General features: G+C 41.9%; 1 protein-coding gene across 1 annotated transcript in view; it reads left to right on the plus strand.

Annotated features, from left to right (window-relative positions):
* LOC146829780 (nicotinamide N-methyltransferase-like) overlaps positions 1–22315 on the plus strand; it is a 45507-nt gene that overhangs the window by 11954 nt on the left and 11238 nt on the right. The window contains exon 2 of the mRNA XM_085608494.1: positions 1582–1789. Coding sequence (XP_085464620.1) covers positions 1582–1789 — 208 coding nt within the window. The remainder of the gene's footprint in view (positions 1–1581; positions 1790–22315) is intronic.

Below are 22315 nucleotides of genomic sequence, written 5' to 3' on the forward strand. Positions count from 1 at the left end.
CCTATTCATTCAGAAACCTCCAAGTCTTACTGTACGCTGTTCACAACTAATTCTCTTGAGGATAGCAGCAATACTCCTTCTGATATCATTCCATCTTCCCAAATTACCGGTCTACATAGTACTCTTCATAATTTCTTACATGACAGCCATCTACCTTCATACATCAATCCTACCTCCCAAAGTACAGCTGGTGCTCATACTTATAATCTAGGTATCAAGAGAGATACATAGTTTGCTTTTCTGTCTAAGAGAACTCAAACTAACACCTAAACTACCTTGGAAATTGTGAATAATTCCTAACTTAGAAGATCCATTTTAAATATTTTGCTCCACTGCAGATCAGAAGCAGACACTACATTGAATTTGTGGATTTGATCCAGTCCCACAACTAGACGCATTTTCTTGATGGAAACTTGACTCTCCGACTCTTCCCATCCTGTACTATTCTCCATAAATGGGACAATAACAAGTTAGATGGGTTGCATGTATTTACTGTTGTTCTTTGCCGGGCAAAACCCCTAGGGTATCTCAAACGTCTCTCTGTTGAAATTAAGATCTTCAAACCAGAGCCTTGAATATTAACATAATCAACCACCCTCCTGATTATATTATTCTGTTCGTTGAACATCTCATGGATAAAATACAACTCCATTAGCTTCTTTCTGTGTGACTTCAATTTAAACAGAGGAGATAATTCTGATTCCACTGTGTTACAACTAACCATCTTTCTGATCAACAATGACCTCATACAATTCTGTTCCAAACCTAACTCATTAGAAAAGGGTTTTTCCTCGACTGCTTCATTAGCAGAAAACATCTTATGGAGTGCCACCTATACTATAATGCACTGGTCTGACCAATTTCCTGTTTCTTACTCCCTGGGTCATGCACATCAACCCTTACTAAGATTAAATAACAAATCAATAAAATGTTCCCTGGTTGATTCACACGCAGAGGTTTTTACAGGTCTGGCATTGAATACACGCTAAAAGGTTATGTCTTACATGCACCCTGTTGTGTGGTAAAAAAAAAAAAAGTGACACAACCATGTAAAGAATATGGCCCTAAGTGACCTGACATTGGCACAAGCAGTGTGATGGGCAGAAGCAAGAGACATCTTGATTTCTAGTCCTAAGCACTTGAAAGGAAATGTTTCTATAGCCTAGATTTATATAAATCCAAGGCAAAAACACACTGCAGAAAATCTATAGTCTACAAGAGGTGCAAGTACCTTTGACGAAAGAATCAAAACCCACACACCCCCACTGAATAACACCTCTAAAACAAATGAAAGAAAGGGATAACCTTCCAACTTCCTCTACCACCCAGTCACAGAAGCTGAGTCCCAAATTAGACACTGCAGACTTCAAATTAGATCTGGGGTGGTTATGAGGGTCAAAAGAGAGACTGAGAGGATATATGAAAGACTCATATGATGCAAGATGACCACAATATGTAACATATAAATGATAATGATGAGCCTACTGAACATATTTATTCATTCTAGTTTGCTGATGAAAAAGAGACATTTACGTGTTATAGATTCTTATTTCACTCAAGTATGAATGTTTTTGTAAACAGGTGATGTTAAAGGAGACTCCCTAATTGGACTTTGCCTTGGGCCCTATTTACATTACACTCTCCCACTTTGTGACAATTTCAACGAGATCACCTTTGCCTGCGCTGATGACAATTCCCTCCAAGAGATGCAGAAATGGTTGAAGAATGAACCTGATGCCCTGGATTATAGTCACGCCATGGAGATGATTTGTGAGCTTCAGGGCAGAGGGTATGTATTTGGCTCTGTATTAACACTGTCCTACTTTGTTTTCCTATCCATCTTCTCTTTGCATTACTCCTATAAAGAATGTGAGTGCTCATAGAGAGGAGCAAATGCACCAAGGGGGGAGTTTATGAAATTAAGGGTTAGATACCCCGATCAGAAGTGTAAAAGAAGGAATAATCTTCTGTACTTTATTCTTGGGCTTCCAAGATCACTGACTCAGTTACCCAGAATCACAGATAAACCAAAGGCTCACCAAGCTACCCTGGATTCTTTTAGTCACACCTTTTTTGTAGAAAAGCTTTAATGCCATACCAATTTAATTTCAGGTCATGATTTTAATAAGTGTTGACTTAGTTCCTCACTCTGACATGTACCTGTTTATGCACTTCATGTCCTCAGACTGTTTAATGAATGTTGAACACAAGTAGGAAAGTGAGAGGATGTTGTAGATTGTTGTCGCCCTCATTACTTTATAAAGAACATGCAACAAATGCACCTTCGCTAGTGGTTACCAAATCTTTAGTGGATTACCATCTCATGACTCTCATCTCATTGGTTGATGGCATGCTTCATCATTGGGTAGACATCTAGAACTTGGAAGCATCTAAACATTCTTCTGTCTTACAACCTACCTGTCCATCATTTTGGAATATGAGGGTCCCGTTGAGTGCAGTTTTTTTTTATCATCGGCATTTTCAAATGTATTTTAAATGCATGACATGGAAATCACACCAATAAAATCTTTTAGGGCCACTCCACAAACAATCTTAGTTTAGAGGTAAATGTGTTAAATATGAAACCTGGCAGTCTAAAATCTCCCAATCCTATCTCTCCAATAACATACCAATGGTCAGACTGGCTGATGGAGAGACCATCGTACATAAGCACATCTGGTGCAACTAAGCTCTATTTGTCAGTGTTAAGGCCACTCAGATCTCACCGTATGGTTTCTATAAAGGCACAATAAAGGTAAAGATATGGATTTGTGATAATATGGCCCTTTTAAAGCGACCACACAGAAAAAAAAGATCCAACGTAGGGCCAATACAGGGAAGAAAGAACTGGCTACAAGTCTCATAGAGCCAGTTTGTGTTAAATTCTAGACATTAGCATAAGCAATTTATGCAAATGTCATATACAAGAAGGGCTCCAAGGGAACTATTTCTCCTCTCAAGTATATTTAAATTAGAGGGTAAGCACATACACCTTCATTGGGTTGGCTTGGTTGCGCTATGACACAGAGTTTTGTTCAAGGAAGGAGGAGGATAACTCTTTAACTAGAACCAAGTTAGATATTGACTTTTGGCAGTAGTGGATGGCTTTAAAAGTAACACTTCCTATGAAAAATAATGCCTGTGCTTCATCTATTCTCACATTTATCCTCCACTTTCAGTCGAACAGCCTTAAGGATGGGTAGATTTATTGGCAAAACTAACACACTCAAACTGGAGGACTGCGCATAAGACAGAACAGTTTTAAAATTACTGAAAAATGTTTATAAATGCTGGTCTAGGATTTCACATGAAGGTCTGCAAAACTCCAGGTGGGATGGAAATTCTTCATCAATGTTTAAACTGTCTGGAGAAACTTCATAATTTTGCTACACAATTTTATTCCCCAAAAAGGCATAGGGGGAGTTTAGACTCATACGTAACATATCTCAAGTATATCAACCAATGATTTTTTTAAATGGCTGAGGCTGTGTTATCCCTCAGTATGATTCCAACTTTTTATGATGCATTCTTTCATCTGTCTCTAAGCTTCACCCTTGTCACCTATGTGTGTTCTGCCTTTGAACTGAGTCTGCCTCCTGCGAGAATGGCTCCACTTTACTGGTAGAGGAACAGTACCTATCTGCATGATTTTTCACTTGCGGAGAGAGGGTGTCATCCAAATTCATCCACACACAAAGAAGTGTGTGGTACGTGGAAAAGTCTCCTTATAGTAAAGAGAGTTGATACCAAGGTAAAAAAAATTTGGGCGATGTGTTCTTTGTGTGGGAGGTTGTTGTCCTTCTTGAATCCGGGTGACTTAGCATTGGGTCAACATGAGGGATCCAATATGTCTACTTTCATGACTTAGAGCCAAGTTTGGAGTAGTTGTAGCTTGTTGTTACTAGAGAATAAAAGTAATTCTGTTTTGGCTCTGATGAGCTTAAGATAGGAGTTAGACATCCAGGTATGGATAAAGAACACAGGGAGATAATGGATGCTTGATGTGGAAAAGAACACCAAGTAGAATTATGTGTTGTTGCATGCATCTGGAAGTAAGCTTCTAAGTGCTTCCAGTTAGAAGTTGAAGAAAACTGTTATGGTTGAATGTCAGAATGTTGTTGTCAAAATATGGTCTGGCATACCTAGACTGAAAGTTTACAGATTAATCTGATTTAGTTCCAAATTAATTTTAAAAGTTTCAGAAGGAACTATGATGTTGACAGTGTTGAAAAATTAGTAGGTGAATTCCTCCCAACTGTGTTGAGGAATTGTTATTAAAACATTTTAATATAATGATCTTAATCTTTAATCCATCAATAGTTCTGCAAATCAGATAGAGTCCTGATAGTGAGTGCAGAAAATAACAAGATGTGAGAAAGGGTAACAGGATGTGAGTGTAATTGTAGGTGGGAGGGCAATGCAAGCAGCTTCTCTTCATAAAACAGATTAATATGTTTATTGCACACCCCCACATTACTTCTCATTTACATTAAATATTTGCTTTATAAAATTGCAAACAACACATTTTGTAAACATAAACAAGACAGTTTTGTCTATTTTGGGGGCTATGCAGCGGAATAAAAACAGATATCAAAAGGTTTGAAAAACACAGATAAAACACTCTTGATATCGACAAAATATAAGCACTGAAAACAGGCAACCTAACAAGCTTTAGGAAAATAATTTTTTACCAGGAGATATTTTGGCAACAAGTTTCTGGTACCAATACATGTGGATAATGTAGATGCATGGAGTTCTCTAAAGGTGTGATGCCCAATTGGGGTGGTTTAGGTAGGTAGGAAAAGAACTAGTGTAGGATGCTTCCAGGGATTCTTATTTGAGATTTAAAAGTGTGGATGAGGGTGAAATGGTAGTTAGTAGAGAGGTTGGCTGTAAGGTCCAGTCATATGAGGAGACAGGTATCAATCAATCGAGGAATTTGCAGAGCGCGCTACTTAATCGTGAGGGTCTCAAGGCGCTGGGGGGTGCTGCTACTCCTCGAACAGCCAGGTATTGAGTAGCCTCCTAAAGGTTAGTAGGTCTTTGGTCTGCCGTAGGAGGATGGGGAGGCAGTTCCAGGTTTTGGCGGCGAGATAGGAAAACGATCTACTGCCGGAGGTCGCTCTTCGGATGCGTGGGATGGTCGCGAGGGCGTGATAATCTTTATCTGCGATCATGAGGGCATTGTTGATTATTTATAAGATAGGTGACTTTCTGCACTGTGTCTTAAGCTAGATTGGTTCAAAAATAATAATTGTTGGGCCTCGGGGTCTAGTGTGGGTTTTTAAAAAAAAATTGGGATTTTCTCTCATGCTTTCAGAGATACTGGGAAAAACAACATTTGATGGACAGAATGCAGAACAATGTCATACATTCACCCCAGTACAGAGATCTGGACCTAAATCCATCGTTGTTTTGCTCACCAGCCATTCCAGTTTGAACCCAGCCATATGGAAATCAGTCTTGACCCTGTGCCTCATGGGAACAGTCCGGTACGAACTGCCAAGCCAGGTCCTCCCTGGACTGGAAACAAACATCCTAGGACCGGTATCGGGGATTCACCCCTCTTCAGCCAGGATAGCTTGATTCCAGTGGCATGAACAGCACGGGACTCAAGTCTGAGCATACCCGTCCCACTCGGGTTGACAAAATGGAAAAGCAACAGTTTATTGATAGAATGCAAAACAATGTCATAAATTCACCCCAGTACAGAGATCTGGGCCTAAATTGATGTTTTTTTTGCTCACTATGCCCTTCCAGTTTGAACCCAGCCATATGCAAATGAGTATTGACCCTGTACCTCATGGGAACTGTCCAGTCCGAACTGCCAAATGAGGTCCTCCCTGGACTGGAAATAAGCATCCTAGGACTGGTTTCAGGGTTTCACCCCCCTTCAGCCAGGATAGCTTGATTCCAGTGACATGGAGTGCACGGGACTCACGTCGGAGCATACCCGTCCCACTCGGGGTGACAAATGCAAAAACAACAGTTGATGGACAGAATGCAGAACAATGTCATACATTCACCCCAGTACAGAGATCCGGGCCTAAATCCATCGTTTTTTTGCTCACCATACCATTCCAGTTTGAACCCAGCCATATGCAAATCAGTCTTGACCCTGTTACTCATGGGAACAGTCCAGTCAGAACTGCCAAGACAGGTCCTCCCTGGACTGGAAACACGCATTCCTAGGACCGGTTGCAGGGTTTCACCCCTCTTCAGCCAGGATAGCTTGATTCCAGTGGCACGGAGAGCACTGGATTCACATCTGAGCATACCCGTCCCACTCAGGGTGACACACGCAAAAACAACAGTTGAAGGACAGAATGCAGAACAATGTCATACATTGACCCCAGTACAGAGATCTGGGCCTAAATACATTGTTGTTTTGCTCACCATGCAATTTAAGTTTGAATCCAGCCATATGTAAATCAGTCTTGACCCTGGGCCTCATGGGAACAGTCCAGTCCAAACTGCCAAGCCAGGTCCTCCCTGAACTGGAAACAAGCATCCTAGGACTGGTTTCAGAGTTTTACCCCTCTTCAGCCAGGATAGCTTGATTCCAGTGGCATGGAGAGCACTGGACTCACGTCTTAGCATATTTGTCCCACTCGGGGTGACAAATGCAAAAACAACAGTTAATGAACAGAATGCAGAACAATGTCATACATTCACCCCAGTACAGAGATCTCTCCTAAATCCATCTTTTTTCCTCACCATGCCATTCCAGTTTGAACCCAGCCATATGCAAATCAGTCTTGACCCTTTGCCACATGGGAACAGTCAAGTCCGAACTGCCAAGCCAGGTCCTCCCTGGACTAGAAACAAGCATCCTAGGACCGGTTTCGGGGTTTCATCCCTTTTCAGCCTCGATAGCTTGGTTCCAGTGGTATGGAGAGCACAAGACTCACGTCTGATCATACCCGTCCCACTCAGGGTGACAAATGCAAAACAGCAGTTGATGGATAGAATGCAGAACAATGTCATACATTCTCCCCAATACAGAGATCTGGGCCTAAATCCATAATTTTTTTGCTCACCATGCCATTCCAGTTTGAACCCAGCCATATGCAAATCAGTCTTGACCCTGTGCCTCATGGGAACAGGCCAGTCCGAACTGCCAAGCTTTGTCCTCCGTGAACTGTAAACTAGAATCCTAGGACCGGTTTCAGGGTTTGACCCCTCTTCATCCAGGATAGCTTGATTAGAGTGGCATGGAGATCACTGGACTCACGTCTGAGCATACTTGTCCCACTCGGGGTGACAAATGCAAAAACAACAGTTGATGAACAGAATGCAAAAAAATGTCATACATTCACCCCTGTACAGAGATCTGGGCATAAATCCATCGTTTTTTTGCTCACCATGCCAATCATGTTTGAACCCAGCCATATGCAAATCAGTCTTGACCCTGTGCCTCATGGGAACAGTCAACTCCGAACTACCAAGTCAGGTCCTCCCTGGACTGGAAACAAGCATCCTTGGACCGGTTTCGGGGTTTCACCCCTTTTCAGCCTCGTAGCTTGATTCCAGTGGCATGGAGAGCACGGGACTCATGTCTGAGCTTACCCGTCCCACTCTGGGTGACAAATGCAAAACAACAGTTGATGGATAGAATACAAAAAAATGTCATACATTCTCCCCAGTACAGAGATCTGGGTCTAAATCCATCTTTTGTTTGCTCACCATTCCATTCCAGTGTGAAACCAGCCATATGCAAATCAGTCTTAACCCTGTGCCTTATGGGAATAGTCCAGTCCAATCCACCAAGCCATGTCCTCCCTATACTTGAAACAAGCATGCGAGGACCGTTTTCGGGGTTTCACCTCTCTTCAGCCAGGATAGTTTGATTCCAGTGGCAAGGAGAGCACAGGACTCACGTATGAGCATACCCGTCCCACTCGGGGTAACAAATGCAAAAACAACAGTTGATGGACAGAATGCAGATCAATATCATACATTCACCCCAGTACATAGATCTGGGCCTAAATCCATCATTTTTTTGCTCACTATGACCTTCGAGTATGAACCCAGCCATATGCAAAGCAGTCTTGACCCTGTGACTCATGGGAACAGTCCAGTTCGAACTGCCAAGCCAGGTCGTCCCTGGACTGGAAACAAGCATTCTAGGACCTGTTTCGGGCTTTACCCCTCTTCAGCCAGGATAGCTTGATACCAGTGGCATGGAGAGCACAGGTCTCACGTCTGAGCATACCCTGCCCAGTCGGGGTGACAAATTCAAAACAACAGTTGATGGACAGCATGCAGAACAATGTCATACATTCACCCCAGTACAGACATTTGGGCCTAAATCCATCGTTTTTTTGATCACCATGCCATTCCTGTTAGAACCCAGCCATATGCAAATCAGTCTTGACCCTGTGTCTCATGGGAACAGTCCAGTCCAAACTGCCAAGTCAGTTCCTCCCTGGACTGGAAACAAGCATCCTACGACCGGTTTTGGGGTTTTTGCCCCTCTTCATCCAGGATAGCTTGATCACACTGGCACGGAGAGCACGGGAGTCACGTCTGAGCATCCCCGTCCCACTCGGTGTGACAAATGCAAAAACAACAGTTGATGGACAGAATGCAGAATAATGTCATACATTCACCCCAACACAGAGATCTAGGCCTAAATCCATTGTTGTTTTGTCCACCATGCCATTCCAGTTTGAACCCAGTCATATGCAAATCAGTCTTGACGCTGTGCCTCATGGGCACAGTCCAGTCCGAACTGCCAAGCCAGGTCCTCTCTGAACTGGAAACAAACATCCTAGGACCGGCTTCTGGGTTTCATCTCTCTTCAGCCAGGATAGCTTGAGTCCAGTGGCAAGGAGAGCACGTGACTCACATCTGAGCATACCCGTCCCACTCCGGGGGACACATGTAAAAACAACAGATGATGGACAGAATGCAGAACAATGTCCTACATTCACCCCAGTAGAGAGATCTGGACCTAAATCCATCCTTTTTTTGCTCACCATGCCATTCATGTTTGAACCCAGCCATATGCAAATCTGTCTTGACCCTGTGACTCATGGGAACAGTCCAGTCCAAACTGCCAAGCCATGTCCTCCCTGTCCTGGAAAGAAGCATCCTATGACCGGTTTCGTGGTGTCACCTCTTTTCAGCCAGGATAGCTTGATTCCAGTGGCAAGGAGAGCACGGGACTCACTTCTGAGCATACATGTCCCACTCAGGGTGACAAATGCAAAAACAACAGTTGATGGAAAGAATGCAGAACAATGTCATACATTCACCCCAGTACAGAGATCTGGGCCTAAATCCATTCTCAGACATGAGTCCTGGGCTCACTGTGCCACTGGAATCATGCTGATCTGGGTCTAAATCCATTGTTTTTTTGCTCACCATGCCATTCCAGTTTGAAACTAGCCATATGTAAATCAGTCTTGACCCTGTGCCTCATGGGAACACTCCAGTCCAAACTGGCAAGCCAGGTCCTCCCTGGACTGGAAACAAGCATCCTAGGACCAGATTTGGGGTTTCACCCCTCTTCAGCCGGGATAGCTTGATGCCAGTGGCATGGGGAGCACCGGACTCATGTCTGAGCGTACCCGTCCCATTCGGGGTGACAAATGCAAAAACAACAGTTGATGGACAGAATGCAGAACAATGTCATACATTCACCCCAGTACAGAAATCTGAGCCTAAATCCATTTTTTTTTTGTCACCATGCCATTCCAGTTTGAACCCAGCCATATGCAAATCAGTCTTGACCCTGTGCCTCATGGGAACAGTCAAGTCCGAACTGCCAAGCCAGGTCCTCCCTGGACTGGAAACAAGCACCCTAGGACCGGTTTCGGGGTTTCACCCCTTTTCAGCCTCGATAGCTTGATTCCAGTGGCATGGAGAGCACGGGACTCACTTCTGAGCATACATGTCCCACTCAGGGTGACAAATGCAAAAACAACAGTTGATGGACAGAATGCAGAACAATGTCATACATTCACCCCAGTACAGAGATCTGGGCCTAAATCCATTCTCAGACATGAGTCCTGGGCTCACTGTGCCACTGGAATCATGCTTTCCTGGCTGAAGAGGGATGAAACCCCGAAATGGGTCTTAGGATGCTTGTTTCTGGGCCAGGGAGGACCTGGTTTGGCAGTTAGGGCTGGACTGTTCCCATGAGGCACAGGGTCAAGACTGATTTGCATATAGCCAGGGCTAAACTGGGGTGGCATGGTGAGCAAAAGAATGATGTATTTAACCCAGATCTCTTGACTGGTGGTGGATGTTGTGATTTGTTCTGCATTCCGTCCATCAATTTTGTATCTTTTGCTTTCAGAGATTCTGGGAACATACACTGATTGAGGAAGATATTGACAAGGGTAAGAAGATTTGAGAACGTCTTTCCAGTGAGAGTGCCGTTAAAACACCAGTAGAAAGCATCATCTTTATAGGCTATGGTATTGATGGATTTGAGGATATCAGTGAGGTCTACGATTGACAGGGCTTCAAAGGAAAGCATCATGGAACACATCACAGAGGGATGGGTGGCACAGTAATGTGTTGTCATATCATCTGCATTTTTCCATTGAAAAAGAAGTGAGTTTGCAATTGCCCATGGAGTAAGGTCCTAGAGGGTCATTCTTGGGGTTGGTAAAAAGCTCTATTTTCTTGAAGAGTGTTCTGCAACTTGTAAGAAATTAGTGTTGTGTAGTTATAAACACAATCCTTCTCAATGTGAACTACAGAAGCCACTAAATAAACATGTGCTTAACTTTCTGGTACCTCGACACAAAAGCATCAGGCTTACCTTAGAGGCAATTTGTAAAGTATGTATGTAGCATTCAATCAGTAATAAGTGAAAAGATAAGACTAGAAAAATCCCAAATCAATTTAGAAAAATAGAGTTAAATGTTACACTTAAAATGACTCAATTCCAATAGTAGGACTGTAGTTATGACAAAAAGACCACAGCGCCACTCGTGGGTTTATGACTTATTTCACATATTGACCCAAGCGACTAGGGTCACAACACCACATGAGCATACTGAAGCATCATTACAACATTGGACTGCTGCATTTCGGGGGTTTCAGCATTTTTACTCACTTACGATTATTGCCCTCAAGTCTGAGAGAGGACGCCTGTTTACCTTGGATTCCCAATTGAATGTTCCAATACATTTCAATTGTCTTCTATATGCTACGTACTTATGCCAGTGAAGAGTTTACCTCTTCTGAGTCCAAGTCCACTCGAATGAACCTTAGCTTGAGCCGGGCTGCGAGGAGATCATTGTTGTTACTAGGACCAGGTTATAGCTGGATCTTCTCAAGCCGCGATACATGATCAGTTTTCGTGTGGCGTGAAGAACAGCTCACTGTTGAAAATACACTGATTGCTGCTGACGCAAGAAGCTCACTTATGGTTTTGATTTTCACCTGGACTTCAGTTTTTGGCAAGAGAAGTTCATACTGATGCCGGCCAAGGGTCCATGAATTGGGACATCTTTTTGGGATGTCGGCTCACTGCAGTAGATGCCATAATCAACACTCAGGCAGGTCTAGTTAGTGCTGGTCAATTGGACAGTTGCAGACAGGCCTTTGGAAGTGTGTTGTACATCTGTAGCTCACACTGGAAGTCAGTCAATTTACCTTTGGGATGCTAGGTTCAAAGCAGTCCTTCTTCTGAAACTTCCACAGGCCCAGGAGTATTCTAATGAGGGGTTTTAATGGTGCTATTCGTATACCCAGTGTCAGCCTTTGTGTAGGGATCAGTCCTTGTGAATTCCCAAACAAGCCTTTATCCAGTTTTTCTCCCTATCATTTTGTTTGGTTCCAATCTGTATAGGGGGACAAAGGCAGGGGAAGGCCTGTTGTTAAGTTCCTTTGTGTGTACTGCAGGTCGGGTCCTTTGAAGTCTATTCAGGGTAGGGACTAACTTCATCCCATCCATCCTATCAGGAAAACATACTCTCTTAATTCAATATCTGTACAAATAAAATACACAGAAGAAGTACACAATTCACAGTCATATTTTTCTAGACACTGGCAGGAACGCATATTTGCTTTAGGCAGACAAATGCAAACTTTCTAAAAATGCCTTCTTCAGAACAGTAACTTAAAAATCACCTTTGCCATTAGAGAGGATTTTAAATTGCAATTAAATGAGTGGAAGAAGCATTTCTCTTTCTGTTCCCAAACTGCAGTTTTCTCTTAATGCACAGTTTTCTCATCAGAAATTGTACTGAAATGTTGCAGTGATGTTATCAATGATGTAATAGAAGATGTCATGAGTGATGCAAAATGTGGGGTCATTTGCAGTGCATGGTGAGGGCACGAGTCATTGTTACCTTAGGGAAGAGATTATGTTTACTTGACATAACTATATCTATGACTGGTGAATTGCAGAAGTTCTTAGAGTGCAAAAAAACCCCAATATGATGTAATCGAACTTTTATTATAACTATAAAGTTACTTTAATCTTCATTTTTTTCAGTGAAATTCTATTTTTATTTCAGTGAAGTAGTATTTAATTACCATCCATAAATCTAACACCCTATGATGCATAGACCCTATTTGTAGGGGGGTTGGCCACAAGGCACTAAACACAGTAAACCACTTTCCGGTGCACGCAGGGAAACCACTATGTCCTGGTGGTAGGCTCTCTGGGACCTAGCTAGTAAGCCAAGCCCATTGATGGGGTACCCAAAACCATGTATGGGCTCAAGGAGGGGGGCCCTTAAAGAATACATCAGGCCGTGGGGGATGGGGATTATTGTACTCCATCTCGGCTCTGGTCAACTGCTTGGAATGGTATGTCAGCATACTTGTTGTGCCACACAAATATTTCTTTGACATACCCGTGGAGAGGTTCTTCTCACACAAAGAGCACTTCACATACTTTGGCACTGTTTTCTTTTCTGCGGCGGGGCTGATGAAATCTTTCCATTGGATGGGTTTGGTGTTTCATCGGGAGTTCCTCCTCTGACAAATTCTCGTCCACAGGGTGAGGCTTCTGTTCTCCACTGCCACCAGATACCATTTTAAAGAAGAAAGCCAAAAACTGGCAGGTACTGGAATATGCACCTCCAATCTGAGCACCACAAGTGTAAAGAAAGAAAGACTGGGTGGGGGCTTCCTTTCCACAATAATCAAAAGAGTCCAATAAAATCCCTCTTTTCTGTAGTCATGTGATATTCGCAAACTCCAAAGTATTCCAGAATACAGGAAATATAATAAAATTACTAATAAAAACCTCACTGTACATTTTAATTTAGTAAATAGCTGAAAAACAACCATGAATTACAATATGTATCTATATATATTATTTACACCGATTTCTCAAGCAAGCGCAGTACTAGAATATACGTATCATATCTTTTTGCAACAAATTTGTAAATAGAAAATAAAACCTTCTGGCCACATGTGTTTCATCCAAGATAGAATATATCTGTGACATTCAAATGATTCTAACTTCTTGGGCTTGGTAAAGGAAAAGTAAGAGTGTTTTCTGCCAAATTCAACATTAAAAATGTTCACAAATATTAGGACGGGTGTGAAAACATCATTGATGTATCATAGTGCAAAATGTAGTGACTGTGATCAGTAGCTTCTTTCTTATCATCTTCTGGTGAGAAGAGACTATATGGTTCTCCCTTTATAATCATGGAAAATCACAAAAAGGCCTTACCCTTTTAGCCCTACCCAATCCACCTTAGAAGTACAGAGAGTTCTTCCCACTGCTAACCAAACGGCTACTCAGTACATTTTGGTTATTTTTTATTGTGTATTTGATGCCGGACAATATGTCTCCACCAAACAAAGATTCACTTAGTTTATGTAGTTGAGATGATGTACCCTTGTTTGTTGACAATATACCTTTTTGTGCTCATGTTGTCCTCTCTTTAGGGAAATTCATGTTTTCACAGGCTTTAGGATAAAGATGTATGAATAATAATCTCATTGCTGAAATGCACACCAGGTATTTGGAGACATGGACATGGGAGTATGAGTGGATGTGTGAGTGGTTGTGTGAGTGTGTGTGTTTTCTGTGGATGGTGTCATCTGTGATGTCCTAAGAAGTGTCATTTGATATGTCATCAGTGATGTCTTTGAATGATGTAATATGCACAGCCATAAGCAGTGCATCACAGGGGGCATAAGTTATAGTTAGCCCGGATAACTATAGCTGCTGAATTTCTATGGTTGTGTAGAAGTGAAATCGCATCCTAACACAACGTCCCTTTCATTTCAGTGAATTTCTAAGGTTTTTAATTCTATTTCCTGGCAATAATGTCTCTGTAACCTTTGTTTTTTTCAGTGAATTACTAAAGTTCGTTAATGTTATTTCCTTACTATAATGTCATGTAGTAGAGACGGAGTTCCATGTACACACATTGGTATGTTAGCATAAGCGTTTTAGATGTAAAACGCCATCTTGTCACTTTTGCTGCTTTTGCACACGACACTGCAGGTAGCTGTGATTATAAGAAAAACTGCTTGCTTGCTTTTTCTTCACATGAGAACAGTCTGTTGTTCACATCCCTAGACGTGCACCGCGACCTTAGTCTGAACACTGTGTACAGAAGCCATCAAGGTCAAATAACAATGTATGCTTTTGAATTCATGTTGATCGGCCCAAGCTCTAGTCATAACACACACACAGCTGCAAATATCTGAAACTCAAGTGCCTTTAATATTGCATTTTGCATGCATGATTAGAACACTTTGGAGAAGACCTTTTCCAGACACAGAGCAGAGCTGATCCTGTGATGGTATTCACCTAAGCGGATATTTAAGGTATGGGGTTCTCCATTCAAGCCTAGAGACCTTCTATTAGTTTCATAAAACTAGTTTACTAGCGAAGGGAAGGTGGTTGCTTTCCACTATCATTTGTAATATGATTTCTCCCTTCATTTTCTATGGTATTGTAACAATGCTGATGGTTTCCTTTTTAATCATTTGTCTGCTTATGTTAGCCAAAGTACTGCATCTTAGGGCACGTAGTTAAAAATAAACATTTTAAACATTACAGTGTCTCTGATTACTATTGTTGTGGACTGATATGAGAATAATAACGAAAAGGTGTTTCTGATTCCCACCATTCCTGAGAGTACTCTAAGTTGCTTGTTCTGGGTTGCCTAATCATTGGTAGCTTCGAGATGATACGGAGAACGAATGAGACACTGATGCTAGTCGGATAGGGATTCTGGATACTGAGGTGAGTTTTTTGTACACCGCAATTCACTGAGGTCCTGGTTTCCTGCGCATAGTTATGTGCATGAGCAGAATCCCTGCAACAATCCCTGTAACCTTGGCTGTGTGGGTGTGTAAGTTGGTGTGTGAGTGTCTGAAGAGTTGTGTGAGTAGCTGTGTGAATGTCTGAGTGGGTCTGTGGCTGGGTGTGTGAGTATCTGAGTGGGTCTGTGAGTGGATGTGTGAGTGTCAAAATGGGTCTGGGAATGGGTGTGAGTGTCTGAGTGGGTCCGTTACAGAGTGTGTGAGTTTCATATATATGGCCCATTTTGTAAGTCTTATACATCTCTGTTCTTTTTTTCTCAGCACTCAGTTAGATAGGAAGAATTCAAACAGTTACAGTGCCATTTTCGTCAAACAATGCTTTATTGTTTTTTTTACTTGAAATGCCTCCTTGCTTTGATGGTGCATCACAAGTTGTTTGGTTTCTGCTCCATCTCTTGGTGTGGAGATGTTAAGGAGTAATACACTAGGAAACAGCCTCTCTGTACAGTGTACTAAAATGAAATAGAGTGCAACAAATCCCAAAAAGCACAGATAGAGATACAAGTAGATAATACTAACTCTCTTTTTGTGGTAGTGTGGGCAAGCAGTTAGGCTTATCAGAGGGTAGTGTTAAGCATATGTTGTAATCACAGATGAAATACATGAGACACACAGTCAAGAATAAATCTGAGACCAATTTATAGAAATACATTGATTGTTATATAATTTTTTAAGACCAAGAGCACAGTTCTAAGGTAAGCACCTTCAGAGATACAATTTTACAAAGCTCGATAAATATATCACTTCTATGCATAATTATGTACCATAGGCAATAATGTATGCATACATTACCAGGATCCAGAGAGCAAAGTTCTCCTGCTGTCTTTACATTTATGTCCTCAATATTTGAATTTGCCTCTATGAAAAGTTCATGTATACTCAGCACAACTAAGTGTAACAAACCAAGTAGGTGCTCCTAGGTTTCTCAACATGCATTTGAGTTCTCCATGAGGACAATACAACTACTATTTTTCCCCTTTGGCATGCAATCAAATTCATTAAGTTATATTCCCAGTTCACATGTTTTTCTTGAACTTTATCTACAAATTCCCTTGCAAGTACATTTTGAAGATTTGCTCCTGTCATCAAAATGATTCAAAGTAGAAGAAAGTCCAGACAAATGTTATGTTATGTTATGTTATTGGTTTTTATATAGCGCGACAATTACCCGGAGGCATCCTGGCGCTGTCTAGCAAGATCCTGAGGAGGCTGCGTCAAAGTCAGATGGAAGAGGAGATCAGAATTATTCATTACGGAACAGCCAAGTCTTGAGTTCCCTCCTAAAAGACAGCAAATCCGTTGCCGACCTAAGGTACAAAGGAAGTTCGTTCCAGGCCTTGGCGGCCCCGCAGACAAAACTTCTGCCTCCCCAGCGAGCTTTCCTAGTTCGCGGGACCTGCGCCAAATTGGCTTCTTTAGAGCGTAGGTTTCTGCCTGGCACATACCAGTGTAATCTATTCTTTAAGAAATCTGGGCCTAAGCCATGCAGAGCCTTAAAGGTCAGGGTCAGGGCCTTGAACTGAATGCGGCTATTGACTGGTAACCAATGCAGGGTTTTTCTTCCTGCGGATGCAGAGGCAAATTGTGAGGCGCCCGTGAGGAGGCGGACAGCAGCATTCTGTAAAATCTGAAGTTTACTCAGTGCTCTACTTTGCGCATTTAAATACAGACCGTTACAATAATCCAATTTGGCAAGTACCAGCCCCCTGACCACTGTGTGTCTACTGTCCGAGGGAAGTAGAGGTAGCATTTTCCTCAGCATCCTAATGGTATACATGGTTTTGGACGTCACCTCTTTAATATGAGAGTCAAAGGTCAATTTGTCGTCCAGGATTATGCCGAGGTTTTTTGCTTTGATGACCGGGACTGGAAGCGTGCCAAGAGAGTCCGGCCAGCAGGCAGGGTCCAGAAATTAGTAACATTTCCGAACAGAATAACCTCTGTTTTATCTGAGTTTAGTTTGAGGCAATTCGTCGTCATCCAGCTCCCCACTGCTAGCATACAGTCCTGTAGGCGCTTTACCGTGTCTAGCTCGCCCTCAGGTGTCAGAGAGACCACGATTTGGGTGTCATCTGCATAGGAAGTGATCCCAAATCCATAAGCGCTGATCACAGGGGCCAGAGCGCTCACATAAATATTGAATAGCGTGGGGCTAAGTGATGACCCCGGAGGGACGCCACAAGGAGTGGAAAAAGGTTTAGATTGGAATTCCCCCAAGGTGACCACTTGTTTCCTATCTGTGAGAAAAGATCTAATGAGGTCCCATGCTTTTCCACCAATTCCGCACATTTTTAGGCAATTCAGAAGAATAGAGTGGTGGACGGTGTCGAACGCTGCCGACAGGTCAAGCAGAATCAGCGCTGCTTTCCCTCCCTGGTCCACCGCCTCTCTAATTTCTTCTGTTGCTTTGATCAAGGCAGATTCAGTACTATGACCTGGCCTAAATCCGTATTGTGTGGGGTCGAATGCTTGAGTTTCGGCTAGGAAGAGACTAAGTTGCTAATTCATGGATTTTTCAACCAATTTAGCCGGAAAGGGGAGTCTGGCAATTGGGCGGAAGCTATTGGAGTCATCTGAAGGCAGGTTAGGTTTTTTTTGAAGAGGTAGGATGGAAGCAAGCTTCCATTGCTTCGGAAATCGGCCGGTTTCGAACATGAGGTTAATTATGCTCGTAAGCTTCACTCCAATCGGACCTGACGCACGTTTTGCCACTCTACTGGGACAGGGATCAAAAGGGGAGCCAGAGTTGACTTCCCTCATGCCAGTTTGAATGTCTGAAATGGGGATGGTCCGAAATTTATCGAAAATTGGGCTAGCAGCAAGCTCAGACCCTGGGCATTCCATCCACAACTCCAAAGTGTCATTAGATCCCTTGTTAAAGGGCTCAAAAATGCGTTCAACCTTAGTCAGGAAAAAGTTGGCCAGCTCCTCACAGAGTTGTTGACTAGGTTGGACAGGGCTTGACTTAGGTGAGGCCAAAAGTTTGACAGTCTTGAACAGTTCTTTTGCTGAATTTTTAGATTCTGAGATCTGTGCAGCAAAATATATTTGTTTAGCAGAAGCGATTGTCTGTTTGTAGGTATGAAGGCTGGATCTATACACTTTCCGCTCAGCCTCGTTATAATTGCTCCTCCAAGCACGTTCAAGTTTCTTGCAGATTGCCTTTTGAGTTCTCAATTCCTGTGAGTACCAGGGGGCCGAAGGCTGTGCTCTCTTCTGTCGCAGTTCTTTGGTCGGAGCTAAACTGTCACAGGCCCGCTGCAACCAACCCGTATAGTGTTGGCAAGCGCTGTCCACGTCGTCCAGCAGACAATCTGTTGGAGACGATAGCATTTTGTTAAATGGACCTTCCTTCAGCTTATTCCAGGCTCGGATTTTTATATAGTTCTTTCGATTAGCGGCTTCCTTGCCAGGAAAATCTAGCCGTATATCGAAGTTAACTGCGCAATGATCGGACCAGGTTAATGGGAGAAGGCCCCTAAAGTGGAGGTTACTGAAGTTGGAGAATATCCCATCCAGTGTATGTCCTCCCTTATGCGTAGGCCCTATCACATGTTGCCTGAGATCTCCTAACATCATGAGATCGTGTAGAGCAATGGAATCCGCGTCTCCTCTTAACTCAAGATGAAAGTTAAAATCACCCAGGACTGTGAAGGCTGGAGAGAGCATCCCCTCCTCCAATAACGTACCAACCGAGGCCAGGAACAGATTCCGATTCCCCGGTGGTCTATACACCAAACAGCCCTTAAAGGATTCATGATGGGAGAGCGTAAAGTTAAAAAATAGTGCTTCGCATGACTGTAAGAGGCAGGGTTGGAAGGATCCTTTAATGGAATGGTGATATATCATCGCCAGACCCCCACCTCTTCTTAGAGGTCTATCCATATTATAGGAGAGAACATCTGGGGGGGTGGCTTTCACCATATCCGGTCCAGTAGCCGGGTCGGTCCAAGATTCAGTGATGAAAGCTATTTTGATCTCCAGTTCATCCAAAAGTCTAGCACACTCCAGACTGTGCTTGACTAGAGATCTAGCATTTAGCAAAATACATGCTAGGTAGTTATCCTTTTTATTACTTATATTCCCCACAATCCCCCGCTTGATGTGGATGGGGGAATCGAAGATTTTCGGGATAGGCGAGTTGCAAGCAGCACAGTAATTAGGAGGAGAGAGGGGGAACTCATGCGGCACCAGGCGGTGGCAGGCCGGGCTAATCTTTTTCCTCAGAGTCAGCAATGTACGAGCGTCGTAACTGAGGATAGTTTGAGTGCCCGGGTGGATCAGGCCAGAATTTCTGGCAAGGGGCGCTGAGCAGGCGCGGACGGGCGCAGACGGGCTTGCCTTAGGCGCGCCTTCAGCGCGCCAGCGGCGCGCCCGTCGCGCGCGTCCGCTGCGCGTTTGCGCCAGGGCGTCGCTTTATACACAGTCAGGGGACTAGCCCGCTGACCTGTGTACACCTAAAATGGCGGCTGCTATCGGGATCCGCCTCGTAAATCAGACGTGCCCCTTGCCAGGAAGTAACTCTACCGGTATCATTCAATGCAATGTAAAAAACAGTAGCAGCAAGTAGAATGTTAAAAACAGTAGCAGCAGGTGAATAAAAACGGAGCACAGTTAAAGTGCAAATATACAGTGTAAACGCTAATCTCACTCGTTACACAGAAGTGCTCCCGGCTCAAGCCTCAGGAGTGCTAGACGCTTTAAAAAAGAAATGAAATATGTCTGTAATGCACAGACAACATCTTGGGTTCTCTGAGTCTAATTGTGGTGAGCAGTATTCAGCTGCAGGTATCTGTACAGGGAGGTTATCACAGTGTCCACCTATTCCAGTGGGAAACAGTTGCGCAAAGCAACAAGTAATTTACCAGACGCTTAAGGGACTTAGTTTTGCTTGCTGCATTTGAAAGAGTTCAATAGCATCACCAATAACTTATTTTGAATTCATTGGATGGGTAATGTAGTGTTAAAATAATTCTTCTTGTCTAGATTGATCCACTTTTTTGATCTGTACGCATGATGATAAGGTAGCACTGTGTATGCAAATTCAAATTTCAGCATCAACAACATCTCTATAGTAGATATATTTCACAAGGTATAATGTTGTTTTTTTTTACTTTATTCACATCTACTAACTTTTGCCAGATTTTTCTATTCTTTGATGGAACACCATTTACCAAAATGGTAAGTGATTATTCTATTTCAATAACTACTCCTACAGTTTAAATATTCTTCTTAAAATCTAAAGACAAATACACAACACTCTTCTTTAGTCACCTGGATAGCTCAGTTTGAGGTGATTCCCCTGTCTTTGGATCCATACGAATGATTCCTGAAGTACGTATGTGTTGTACAATAATTAATTCATAAACATTCAATGATTTAAGCTCTTGTGGAATGGATACCAATTCTATTTTTTTATGTATATCTCTAGCTGGCATTTTTTTATTCTCTAACTTGTCATAGCAGTTCCTACAGATAATTGTTAATCACCAAATAAGTGTGCACCATATTCTTGCCATTTATCATTGTCCTCTATTCTAATTTTAGAGTACACTACATTTAGAGTTTTTGTTTTGTAGTGAGTGAGTCAACAACAAATATAAACTCTGTGTGGTTTTTCAAAGGAAACTGTGTTACACTTTGCATTGATTTGAGTTGAAATTTCTGTATCTTCTACATCATCAGTAACCAACATCACATTTTCCCAATACTCCTTTTCTAGACCAAACAACTAAAACTGAGTATCTTCTTTAACGTTTTCTACCGCTGCTAGTGTACCACACAATAAAGCTCTATTCATCAATCCTAAGCATAAAGCAGTAATTTTACATAGTAACTAACCAAAGTTCATTTTTTTGGGTGATGAACTGCTAACATAATAAATGATGAAACATGCTTGTGCAAACTTTCCTTAAAATGCCTGCTAGTGAATGTCGCTGTCAATTACTATATTTTCTAACTTTGCATGGATCTAAACCTTGCAAAATTGTACTTTTCTTTCTCAGACTTCTGCATAGAAAGTCATGTTTAAAATCTTTAATAAATCAATTGATTTCTGTCAAATACTGTAAATACTACTACAATTCAATTTGTATACTAAGGCTTGTCTACACCTTTCCTGCACCACTTTATCTATCACTTCCTCTACATTCTTAGAACCCATCTCCTCAATAGGAGAATCATAATTTACTTGATTACAACGACCACTTAAATCAACAGTTTGTTCTAATGTATTCTCTTGGAAATAGCTTTCCTCCTTGAAATAAGTATTTATACTAGACGTATGCACCCATACGCCTTTAATAAGTTTCCAAAAATTAGTTTTATTAACATGCATTTTTCTAGCACTTCTTCATACACAACATTGTTTTGTTTAATATACTCATTCTATTCAATATCAAAATAAATACTTCCCTCTTTAAATAAAAAGCTTTTTCGACAACACTTTCAGTATACTACTTTTGCTGAAATGCATCACTTCTCCTATTATATTTCTTTATTCTTTCCTGCAATTTTTGTATTACCTTTTTGCGAAACATTTTAGCTCTTAACTCCTTAAACTGTTTTTGTCTCCAGGAGAAATTCTATGATTTCTTAGAACATTTAGTACTTTGTGAAACACTTTTAGATAAAACTGTACTCTCATTCGGCATTTTACAATATACTTTTTTCCAGAATCACCACCGTATTTTGCTTTTCTGTTTCACTTTGAAATGGGTAATACTGTTTCTTTCTTTTTTGTGTTTGTTAGGCATTGTAGTTCTTCTTCTTTTTCAAAACTGTATATCTGGAAAAGTATTAACCAATACATTAAGCTCCAGATTTAAACATCTAATTATTAATTCACTAAATAACAACTTTATCAATGAAACAATGTCACATATCAAGAGAAGAGGAGAGCGCCTGTATAAGGGTATATGAATGGGTATGTGTAGTGGTATGTATGTAAACAGACTTAGGTGTCACTAAATGGGTATGTCAGAGAATAAGAGTCTCTTTATGGTTGTGTTAATGATTATGACACTCCTTTTATGGCTATGTGAGAGTGTAT

Source organism: Triturus cristatus, chromosome 5_2 (genome assembly GCF_964204655.1).
Source record: "Triturus cristatus chromosome 5_2, aTriCri1.1, whole genome shotgun sequence".
NCBI classification, from domain to species: domain Eukaryota; kingdom Metazoa; phylum Chordata; class Amphibia; order Caudata; family Salamandridae; genus Triturus; species Triturus cristatus.